The sequence below is a fragment of the Nycticebus coucang genome, chromosome 19 (assembly GCF_027406575.1).
Source record: "Nycticebus coucang isolate mNycCou1 chromosome 19, mNycCou1.pri, whole genome shotgun sequence".
Lineage (NCBI taxonomy): Eukaryota > Metazoa > Chordata > Mammalia > Primates > Lorisidae > Nycticebus > Nycticebus coucang.
The window spans coordinates 26,948,492-26,960,655 of NC_069798.1; the positions used below are offsets into that span (position 1 = coordinate 26,948,492).

The following is a 12,164-nucleotide window of genomic DNA, read 5'->3' on the forward strand; positions in this document are numbered from 1 at the left end:
TAAGTTTGACATATACCCTTGTAAGATGCACCGCAGGTGTAATCCCACCAATCACCCTCCCTCTGCCCACTTCCCCCCTCCCTCCCCTCCCTCTTCCCCTTCCCCCTATTCTTGGGTTATAACTGGGTTATAGCTTTCATGTGAAAGCCATAAATTAGTTTCATAGTAGGGCTGAGTACATTGGATACTTTTTCTCCCATTCTTGAGATACTTTACTAAGAAGAATATGTTCCAGCTCCATCCATGTAAACATGAAAGAGGTAAAGTCTCCATCTTTCTTTAAGGCTGCATAATATTCCATGGTGTACATATACCACAATTTATTAATTCATTCATGGATCAATGGGCACTTGGGCTTTTTCCATGACTTAGCAATTATGAAAAAAATATGGAACGCTTCATGAATTTGCGTGTCATCCTTGCACAGGGGCCATGCTAATCTTCTCTGTATCGTTCCAATTTTAGTATATGTGCTGCCGAAGCGAGCACTGTTTGTTTGTTTTTGAGCCAGAGTCTCACTCTGTTGCCTGGGCTAGAGGGGCCACGGCCTCAGCCTAGCTCACAGCAACCTCAAACTTCTGAGTTCAAGCAATTCTCCTGCCTCACTCAGACTCCCAAGTAGCTGGGACTACAGGTGCCCATCATCATGCCTGGCTAATTTTTCTATTTTTAGTTGAGATGGGGTCTCGCTTTTCTCAGGCTAGACTTGAATTTCTGACCTCAAGCAATCCTCCTACCTCAGCCTCCCGGAGTGCTAGGATTATAGGCATGAGCCATTGCACTCAGCCCATATGATACTTATTAGTAAGCCTAAATTCTTTCTTTCTTATGATAGCCAAGTTTTAACACTTACTTCACAGATGCCACACAAGCCTACAGTGCTCTCACCCCACTTTGAAGACCATTGGCCAGTATATTACATCCAGACATCTCAGCTGGACGTACCAGAACTTGCCTAGTGCACCCCACTGACCACTTCAGTCCACACGGTCTACTCATTCATGAACTTCTCTTCATCCTCAAATCTCTGATTATATCTTTGTCTTTTGCATTTTATCTCTAGAGTACTTTTACCCACACTGTCTGCCTCACCGAAAGCCATCTTCACCTAGAACATTCCTCTTCATCTTTCAAGACACAACTCAAATGAGAACACATCTCTGGTGCTCTTCCTGACTGCCCAGTGTTCTCTTTGCACTTCATTCATTCTTTTACCAGCACGTGAGCCATGCTATGTACATACTTGTCCTTCCCTAAGCTATTGGCCCCTCAAAACCAATAACTACTTGGGTAACCACAGCAACTATAATAACACAGAGACAGCCTGTAGAATGCACCATAAAAATGTTGAAAGAATAAATTACAACTTGAAATATTGAAGATTGAAGCAATTTTAAAGTTAGAAAAGCTGAAGAAAGACACATACTTCTTGAAGAGTTGAAGACCAGTAGCAAGAACTTCCTGAGGCTGGAAGCAGTGGCTCGTGCCTATAAACTCAGTGCCTTCGCAGGAGGATCACTTGAGCCTAGGAGTTTGAGAACAACATAGGCAAAATAGCAGCGTAGCACGACCAGGCTGGTGGCTTGCACCTAGAGTCCCAGCTACTCAGGAGGCTGAGGCAGGAGAATTACTTAAGCCCAGGATTCTGAGGCTACAATGAGCTCAAAATGTTTCTGAAGAGATCCAGGAGTGACAAGGAATTCATTGCCTATTACAATGACCTATTATTTTTATGCTGGCTGATCCATTCATAGACAAAATACAAGGAACTGCAAAGAAGATGTGCTTGGCAAGGTTAACTAATCAAGAATAGCTTTCGATGCAACAAAACTCAGCTGCAACATGAGACACTGGTGATCTCCTTGGTCCCATTCAGGCATTGAGCTTCATGGAGCTGCAAGGGAAAACGTTAAAAGATTTCATCTCTTGGCCTCAGAGAGGAGGAAGTTAATAGATGATTTTGCTCTTTAGGAGATAATTGTTTTTGAGACAGAATTTCACTATGTTGCCCTCGGTAGAGTGCTGTAGCATCACAGCTCATAGCCACCTCAAACTCTTGGGCTTAAGCAATTCTCTTGCCTCAGCCTTCCAAGTAGCTGGGGCTACAGGTACCTGCCACAACACCCAGCTATTTTGTTGTTGTTGTTCTAGTTGTCATTGTTTGGCAGGCCTGGGCTGGTTTTGAACCCGCCAGCTCTGGTGCATGTGGCTGGCGCCCTAGCCGCTGAGCTGCAGGCGCCGAGCCTAGGAGATAATTATTAATGAACAAATTAAATATTTGAATCTGCTGCCTTCAAAATGTACTGTGATAAAAAAATTGTCATGGAAGGTTGATTCCCTTTCAGCTATATGTTTAAAGCAGCATATAAAAATATACACATCCTATTTGTTTGTATATGAGGTTATTTTCAGTGTGGTATAGAATTACAAATGTTTCTATCAACACAATGATTTTGCATAAGCCAAGGCAATATTTGTCTCCTTTTGAGGTACACTAAACATAGCCTACAGTGTATACCTCACTATCTATTACAAAATAAATGTATTTTTGTTCTTCCGTTCTATGTTACCTATGGAGGCAGCAGTTTTTGCCAGTGGTCATAGCTAGAAATTATGACTTGGGCAAGTTATTTAAGATTATCTCTGAACTTCCTGTAAAAATGATAATTTTTTAGCTAAATAACTCACAAATATTTACTCATAAGAGCCCACACAATGCTTTGAAGGTGGTATTGCTTTTTATTTCAATATTTACTCTGTGAACAGATGCTAGAGTCCTCACAAGGCAGCAATCCCTGTGAGCTGTCATCTTACGCCACCTTTACTACTCATCTTAATAAAAACTATTGGATCTTGATAATGAACACTTCCATCTCAGTCTTACAGGCTATTATAGATATATTTATGAGTGGTTCACTATAGCCTGTCTCTTGAAGTTATAATTTATACCTAAAGCAGAATTACATCTTAGCAAGGACTCAGAGGTAAAAAGTAATCAGATAAAAAGGATTTGAGCAAACAGTTTAAAACAATTGACAAACGCAGCCTCTCCTTTTTACTCCCTCATATTAGATATGTTTGGAAAAGTGTGATTGAAGCTGTCAAAAATTAGCTTTAGGGAGTGATCATGTTATATAAAAAATTTTTAGAACAATTTATTATAAAGAGGTAAATGTTTTAAAAGGAGAGTAGATGTCACTGATGGATGTGGACCGAGATGACATAAAATTGATAGTTTCAAAAATGCTATTCATTACCCAGCAACACATTGCAATATCTAGAATTGCACAGCAATTCAGTTTACAGCATTCTCCAGCACCTCGCCTCTTTCAGGTACATGCAGAAAGCAAGTTTGATTATCATAATCTCTGTTTTTGAGAGAAAGAAGCCCAAAGATTATTGAAAAGTATGATTTTATTTTTCTCACATTGTTTATTTTTCCCCTTGTTTATGAACTGATTTTTATTCACAAAGCTATTATTTCAACATTCCCACGAATATCAGGAAATTCTTTGTGAAGGTCTAATTCAGACAATCACGGGGAAAACATGGGACCATGTGATTCTGCTGAAATATTTCCTTCTTTCAACGCTTATATTCACTCCTTGAGCAGAGAATGACCGTCCATGTCAGCACATTTACTTGTGTTGATGGACCCTTCCTTATTTAATGGTTGGTGGGTTTCCCAGGGTTTCCTATCCATAATTAAGATGGATGATCTTTCCTGGCTGCTGTATCACGGGAGAGTTTGGATGACCAGTGCCTGGAGTAGACCATCCTTAGCTAATTCATAAGATAACCCTGACAGGCAAAGGGACAGAATTTTTCACTTTTAAGTGTATTTCTACATAATATTATTGTACTATAATAATAAAACAGACTTTACCTCTTTCATGTTTACAGGGATGGAACTGGAACATATTCTTCCTAGCAAAGTATCTCAGGAATGGAAGAAAAAGTATCCAATGTACTCAGCCCTACTATGAAGATAAATTATAGCTTTCACATGAAGACTATAACCCACTACCAGCTAGATGACCCTCACCAGATTTGGCCCCTTGACCTTGGATGTAACATCCATAACTGTAAAATAAAAATTTATTTTCTTTATAAAAAAAAAAAAGAAATAATCTGAGGAAAGGGCCAGGAAGGGGAAGGGAGGTGGGGAGGTTAGGGTGGAAGGAGGGTAATGCGTGGGGCCACACCTACCATGCATCTTAGAATGGGTACAGGCGAAACTTACTAAATGCAGAATACAAATGCCTACATACAATAACTAAGAAAATGTCATGAAGGCTACGTTGAACAGTTTGATGAGAATATTTCAGATTATATATGAAACCAGCACATTGTACCCCTTGATTGCACTAATGTACACAGCTATGATTTAACAAATAATAATAGTAATAATAATAATAACAACAACAGTAATGCTCTCCCCAAAGACTCTACACTGGTGATCTCTGTTCACTCCCCACCATAACTAGACTGTTTCCAGTTTTATTTTATCCCTAACCCTCTCATGTAAAATGGACCCCTATAACAAGCATTACTCACATGTACCAAGATTTCTACCTGCCTGTTGCTTATGAGTACATAACCCTAAAGTTAGGAAATGACTGTGACTTTCCTTGACCAGCAAAATGTGAGGAGTGACCTGCATCACTGCTGGGTGAAAGCATTTAAGGTTCGGTGCACAATTTCCACACTCTCTTCCTCTGCCAGGGTGCTGGTGGAAGTGTCACAGGAAAGCAGCAGACTAGAATGATGATGCCCTGGAGATCTGCATGAGTGCATGTTAACGTTTGTTATATGAAGCCGCTGAGATTTGAGTGGCATTGGCACAGCAGCTTAAGGTGTAGTCTCTCCCTCGCTCAGTTCGCTCTGACCACCATTCATGCTGCACCCTACAACTGCATAAGTGGTATTTGTACTGATTCCAGTCCCTGTTGAGGATAAAGACTCAAAGGAATAACTGGTAGCAGCTGGAAGATCTCTAGGATAAATCGTATTTTGTGTCCCACCCCCTTGCCAGGTCTCAGGATTAGCACAGAGGGCATCACAATGCAAATAGCCCACCTTGATTTATAACCGAGCACAAGTTTAATTTAGAACACACTAAAAGCTAGTGGGAAATTCAATAGAAATGCCTAACTGTAATAGGAGAGGCAGAAACAGGGCTCCGGAATGAATCAAGGATATGTGTATGGATTCAAAAGTAATCTCCACACACCTGAAAGTTAAATGTAAGACATGCATGAATGAGACTTCTGAGGGAAATGGCAGAAAGCACAATCCTCCCCCAAAAAACAAATAAAAAACCCAAAACCAAACAATGAGTCTTAAGAAACACTCACATTTGGGGCACAGAGAGGAGAAGGAAGATAGAGGAACTGTGATGACAACACCCATTCATTCTGAGAGCTAATAATACCATATCTTCATTAATAAATTCATTTAAATTTAAATTTCAGGGGTTTTAACGAGGATAAAAAATGTGCTACTCCTTAACAATCCATTTAGTTTCTCTGATATTAAAATAGATTACCCATCTGCCAGGCAGCTGGACATTATCTGTAATAGAAAGCAAAATTATTTTTTAATTCAATGTCTCAGAACTAATTTATCAAGATTAAAAGTAGAAGGGTGGGGCGTGGTGGCTCAGGCCTGTAATCCTAACACTCTGAGAGTCTGAGGAGGGTGGATTGCCTGAGCTCACAGGTTCCAGACCAATCTAGGACAGAGTGATACCTCATCTCTAAAAATAGCCAGGGTTGTGGCAGGCACCTGTAGTCCCAGCTACTCAGAAGGCTTAGCAAGAGAATCACTTGAGCCCAAGAGTTTGAGGTTACTGTGAGCTATGACATGGCACTCTACCCAGGGCTACAAAGTGAGACTGAGTCTCAAAAAAAAAAAAAAAGATTTAAAGTAGAAACAAAACAACTTTTGAACATGTGTGATTTGTTGCGCATCTCATCTGGCATGCACCAGGCACTGTGGAAGCACAGTCCCCATCTCTTCTCAGCCTCTGGCTAAGATCAAGTGTGTAGGAGCACAGTGCCCAATTGGGGGCTGGCTACCTCATCCCTGTGCCCATTTTACACTCTACTCCCCTTGCAGCATTTTGGACTTTGTGCCAGCTTTGCTCCTCAAGATGACCTTGACAGTGAATTAGTTAACATATTCTGAGCCCCAGGTACGTGTGCCAAGCACTGTACTAAGTGCCTTATATGGGTTTTTCCTACTTAATCTTCAAGACAACCCTGTCAGGAGAGAACTAGTACCATCCCTATTTTATAGCTTGTGAGGCTTAAACGTTAAGAGACTTGTCTAGGGTCACGCACCTGGCAAGCCATGCAGCCAGGACACAAAATGCTGTGGCTGGCCAATGCCAAAGCAGATGCTCCCAGCCCTGCTGCTGAAAGCCTGATCCTCAGACTAGCAGCACTGCCATTACCTAGGATCCTGTTTGTTAGAAATGCAGAATCTCAGGCCCAAGGCCAGACCCACTCATTCAGAATTAGGTTTTAACAAAATCTCTGGGTGATCCCTCTGCACATGGAAGTTTGAGAAGCACTGTGCTAACTCTCGCCAATATGAAGTTTTAATGAACGCTGAGGGAGACAGACGATCTTTCCCCTGGGCTGCAATTTGGTGTTCTCCAGCCGCTAAGAGGAAGGATTCAGAACGCCCTCGCAGTTGCAAACACCAGCGATCACTCTGATCAACGGAGGGTGGGACCAACTCCACAGGCAGCAGACACGGAGCAGGGTCTTGAAGCCAGAACATTTCCTCAATTTATTTCATTAAAAATAGGTGCTGTTCCAAATGGACAAGTGCCCACACCAATAATCTTCTGGAGTTAGCTCCCTCAGCTTCGATTCCATTTTCCAAATACAATCCAAATATCAACAGCATCAAGAAGCACTTTTAAAACTCCCGATAAAACGTGCTATTATATTGTTAATCATATTATTCTTAGAATTGTCTAACTAATAATGTTCGTACCAAAACAAGTTTGCCGCTCATTCTCAGTTGTACTCCGGGTATGAGTTCAAACATTTGGTGCAAAAAGCAGATACACTGCGTTTGCTAGGCAAGCCCCGGTTGCAGGTATTTAACTCAGCGTGTGGCGTAGCCTTTTCAAATCCCCTTGGCAAGCAGCGCCCGCCTCCTCTCTCGGGTGGAGACAAACAGCCCAGTTCATTTCACCGGCTGGCACTCTCTTCCCTGTCACGATTTCAGCCTGGCTTCCTAAGGCCCAACCGGCGTCCTCAGGCGGGTCACCTGGCTATCCTGGACTCTCCCCACTGAGGACCCCACCTGCACCTGCGCCTGCACCTCCGGGAAGGGGCGGTGCTGGCCCCGCTCTCTCTCGGGTGGACAAGCCAAGAGGCGGCGGTGGCAGACGGAGAGTCACGTGCGACATTGGGGGGCGGAGCGCGGCCCGCTGGAGGGGCGGAGAAAACAAAGCCCCCAGCTGTCAGCAGAGGAAGGAGGCTACAGCCCCGGAGAAGGTGAGTCAAGTGCATTTAAAGCGGTACTGCCCTGGCGCGCCCCTACACACCCTGTTCTGGAGTGGCCCCTCCTTGGCTGGGCTCTGGCCGCGCCTCCTCCCGCCACTTGGTCTGCAGCCTGCGCGTCGCCGAGCCAGTGGAGCCGGGGGTCCCCGAGCCCACCGAGAAGTTACGCAGGGGTGGGCCCCGCGGCCCAGGTGTCCAGCGCTTAGTGCTCCCTCGCCCAGTGCTCCTTCCTTCCGGGACTCAGCGCTGCGCACCCCAGAAAAGCGGAGGGAGTCGGGCTGCCACGCTGGCAAAAGCGAAGTGGACGAGCGGGGGTGTTGAGGACGGGGGCAATCCAGAGAAGGCAGACTTGGCCTCGGACAAGGAGGGGGTCGCACTAGTGAGCGACCGCAGCGCACAGTCCGGGAGGCCGAGTTGGGGCGCGGGGGCCGCTGGCAGGGGCTGCGCACTTCGGAGCGAAGCAGGAAGCGCGGCGCGCGGGCGCCCGGCGGCTGTGGAGCTGGGGTGCAGCCCGGGACCCCGACTCTGCTGCCGCCGTGGTGCTTTCCCTGCGCGGGGAACAGCCCCACCATCCAGGCTCTGGCTCCGGCTGCGGCTCGCGCTCCGGGCGCCCAGGACTTAGGAGCCGGCTGGGTGGGGAAGGAAGCGGGTTCTCACTCTGCACCGAAATGGTTCTTGCGCTGGGAGCACCCAGCGCGCCCAGCCAGGGTTGCTGCGCGACTCCCTATCCTACTTAGGTGGGAAATTGTGTCTACCCCGTAGAAGGGCTGCACCGAAGCCAGAAATCCCACAAAGACCCGGAAGGAGGGGTGGGCTCGGGAAAGAAAACCCTCTCCCCTCCTCCTAGAGAGCTCCCAGAGTGGACTTCCTTGAACCCCGAAAGGGCTGGCGGCCTTGGTCACCCCTGGAGTCACTCTGCGGGTGCAGTGCAGGGGGCAGGGCTGTGGCCTCGGAGGAGGGGGCGCTGCAGCCATTTGATCCTGAGCAGCCTTTGTCTTAACCCCCTCACCTTCTGTTGGTCCTTGCCGGGTCAGTAGCGCGTGGAGTGATTGATATTCGGAACATTAGCTGTCCCTTCACCTCGGTACCAGCCGACACTCTGTTCCCTCCCTGGTGGTCTTCTCTATAGCACTTCAGCACTTGCTCACATCCTCTTAAAAAAAAAAAAAAAGAAAGAAAAGAAAGAAAGAAAGAAAAAAGAAAATGGTCCAGACCCTCTAGGCCAGAGGAGGAGGTCAGGAGAAGCACGATAGTGCGGTCAGTGCAGAATCAGGAGTTAAGTGCGCAGACCCGCGCAGCCCGCCGGGAGGCGGAAGAACTTTGGCGATTTGCATAGTCTCTGCCCCGGGCGCGCTGCACGCCGAGCCCGGCTCGGTCCAGCCGCGGCGCAGCTCGCGGTCGGCTCTGCCCGGAGGTGGGACGCGCACCTACTCCGACCCGAGGACCCGCGGCGGACAACTTCACCTAACAGGACACAGGAATGAAACAGAACAGAGACCGAAAGGTAACCGGAAGAATGGCAAGATCAGAGACGCTGCGCTAGGACGCAAGGTTGGGCTGAGGTTTGGGCAAGGAAAGTAGTAGATGGGCCTTGGTCAGCCAGCGCCCCTGTTGGAAATGCCCCCTTGGTTGTCGTTCTTCTCTGCCACGTTCTTTAAAGACATCACTCAGCGACCTTGTGTGAGAACATGTCTTTAGATAGGAGATTTGGGGGTGGACTAATCGGTCCTTAGGTGCTCTGAATTGGTTCGTTTTTATCGGATGGGTAGGACTACGCTGGTTCACAGCCCTGGTCCTCAAACTTTGTTCCATATTGGAATCACCTGCAGAGCTTTGACAACACCTAGTGCCCTGATCACACCGCAAACCATTTAAATCAGATTGTTTGGGGTGAACTCCAGGTGATTTCATTGGGCAGCAAGTTTGCAGAGGAAGCTTCGGGGCGGGGGGGCAGCAGCAGCCGACGCTGCAGAGGAGGCGCTGGTCTAACCACTAAGCAGGGCGAGAGAGGAGACGCTGGAAACTGAGGTGCGCTGACTAACGCCGTGGGGCGGAGGACTGTCACCTGGCAGGCTAGGGGTGGTGACACCTACCACATCTTTGTTTTCCTTCCCTGGCTAGGGTTTGGCTCTTGTTGGAGAGATCGAAGTTCGCTGTCATTGCCTGGCTTCTGCGCTGTTGTTAAGGGAGCTGAGTAGAAACTTTTCATTCCTGGGATGACTCATGTGTAGCAGGCGGTAGGGAGACCCAGAAACCAACTCCAGCCCCCTGGTGAGGCAGCAGCCACGCTCGGCCGCCGCGGCCCGCTGAATAGGAAGTAATTACAGCAGGTAGTTTAGTGACACATATGCCCCTTCTTTTGAGAGCACGTTTTACATCTGTCAGGATCTGCTTGCTTGCAGGAGCCACTCCCTCTTCCAACACCCCACTCCACCCGCTTCACTCAATGCTCTCTCCTGTTAGGAGGGGAAACGGGAAGCCAGCTCCTTACACATCTTGTCAAAAGCTGCTGGAAACGTGTACGCTGGTTTGCTTACTTCTATTCGAAGTAAAGAGGATGAATTTGGAATACGCAGATTTTGAGTGGGAAAAAGTCAATTACTATTTGATTATACCTTCAGAAGTAAGTTAAAGAACCTATTTAGATAGAAATGGTCATCTTGCACACAAAATTTTGTTTGCTATCAATCAAAGGTTTCTTGCTTTAAAAATAAAAAGCCATCCCCCCAAGAGGATCTGAGATAGCCTGCTTAAACATGCGGGCAAAGTTTCTTCAATAACCTTTTTAAATTTTTTACTATTACTTTCAGTTTTTATGCCTCTCCTTTCCTTATGGGTTCTATACTATTTCCCAAATGCTTTCTTCCTTGTCCCCAATTTCTTTAAGGGGAACAGCTGCCCTGCATTTAGTAATCAGTCAGTGTTGTCAGCCGTTGAACTTCATCAGCACTTCGTGTATGGGAAGCTTTATGACTGCAGCCCCAGGGAGCACAAGACTATGAGTGTTACTGGTACTGATTATCAGGAGGTCGGCAAGACACTGGACAAAAAGCATCCTGAGGACAGTAGTGTTGTTATTTTTCAAGGCAGACATTCCAAATGTGTAGCAGCCAAAGTTCTGTTACAATTCTTAAGTGTTATAAAATGATAACCCACTTGTTCACTTACATTTTTACACAAAACAATGTAGCATTTTGAGTGTAGTTAATAATTGTTACAACATGTAACCACACTCTCATGGGCCCAAGAGTCACTTCAGGGAAGTTCTTTTTGTGCCCATTATTATGAAAAACAAACAAAACACTTATGGGCATGCCTAAAGGAATTCATTAAGCTAGCAGTTGGATATATTTTTTGACAGACACCACCAAAAATAAATGTTAATAAAACTTTCCAAAGGCCAAAGTAATGCATCCATTCTCACTTCTTCCTAACTTAGAAAGGGAACTGGGAATGCACTTTGGAAATGTCAATCCCTTTTTTGGGAGATGTAAAACACTGAAAGGTTGAAAGTAGTCTAAAAAATAAGACTAATAGGATTATTCTGTATTAGTCAGAAACTGTTAATCAGAGGATGATGTATTCCTAGCTCTATAATATTTACAAGTAGGTCAGAAGGGGTGGGGTAGAAAGAAAGGGCCTAATCTAAATTTTAGAAGCTCTAAGAGTTTGAGAACAAATGAGAACCACCTAGTCTTATTACCTTAAATTTACATAGCCCTTTCATCTTACTAACATATCAGGGTTTGAACATAACCGAGTTGCAATTGGTATTCCCAGGTGGAAAATTACACAGTGAACTCAAAAGTTAAGTGATCTTCCAAAAGTAGCAAGGTCAAGTCTAGAACACTAGATAATTGGCTCCCTTTCCAGTATCTATCATGTCATAACGTTTTGATGTAGTCTTGCCTGGAGGCTTTGGCAAGACAAGATCAGTTCTAACTATCTCCTCCCTCCTTAAAATAGTAGAAACCATTCACATTCGTATATCATGCCCTCAGTGACTTTATTCGTAAATAATTAACCTTTGGGCTAGGCCAAGCCCGAACAATCTGGGCCTTCTTGACATTCTTATCTAGGTAATCAAAGGTAATAAGTTCTTTAAATCTTTCCCCAAGTCACAGAAGCATAAACTGTCTTATTAGGAGCCCTAAAAGTTAGCCCCACCACCCAAAGAAAGTCTAAAAGCCTTGTATAACATCTTCACTAAGGAGCTCTCCATTTTATGCTTGAATGCCTCCCTCAAATCATGTTCCCATCCTGAGCAGCTCTCTTTCCAGCATTCACTCATTGGAGGCCACAAAGAATAAATACAGCTCACTTACGGAACTTACCTGCTGCAGCCATCTTAAAATTTTAAAGGGAATTTATTCTTCTTAACGTACGATGTGGAAAAATCTGGCTGTAGTATTTCAAATCTCATAATTCCACAAACTTTTCCTCTCAGTTTGCAACATTTGAGAAGTTACTTCAATTTATATTACACCAGCACTTTATAGAATAAATTAATGAATTTGCTTCCAACAACCTAATAAGTGACATACATCAAAAATGACTGCTGACAAAGTTCAGACAATTACATTAAGCTTGTGTTGAGTTAAAACTCATGGCTCCATCTGTTTCAGGAATTAGTAAACCTTG

General features: G+C 45.1%; 1 protein-coding gene and 1 non-coding gene across 5 annotated transcripts in view; one reads left to right on the forward strand and one right to left on the reverse strand.

Moving 5' to 3' along the window:
* Window positions 1-382: 382 nt before the first annotated feature.
* LOC128572255 (U6 spliceosomal RNA) lies at window positions 383-489 on the reverse strand. Its single transcript, XR_008376147.1, has one exon. It is a non-coding gene; the product is annotated as a U6 spliceosomal RNA (small nuclear RNA).
* A 2,913-nt stretch (window positions 490-3,402) lies between these two features.
* The window catches only part of MAPRE2 (microtubule associated protein RP/EB family member 2), a 186,169-nt gene continuing 177,407 nt past the window's right edge, over window positions 3,403-12,164 (forward strand). For 2 of the 4 annotated variants that reach the window (XM_053571092.1, XM_053571094.1), the window contains exon 1: window positions 8,874-9,027. In XM_053571092.1, coding sequence (XP_053427067.1) covers window positions 9,004-9,027 — 24 coding nt within the window. In that variant the 5' untranslated portion in view covers window positions 8,874-9,003. Of the gene's footprint in view, window positions 7,518-8,873; window positions 9,028-12,164 lie in introns of those variants that run through there. The other 2 variants (XM_053571095.1, XM_053571096.1) reach the window with 2 other exon arrangements.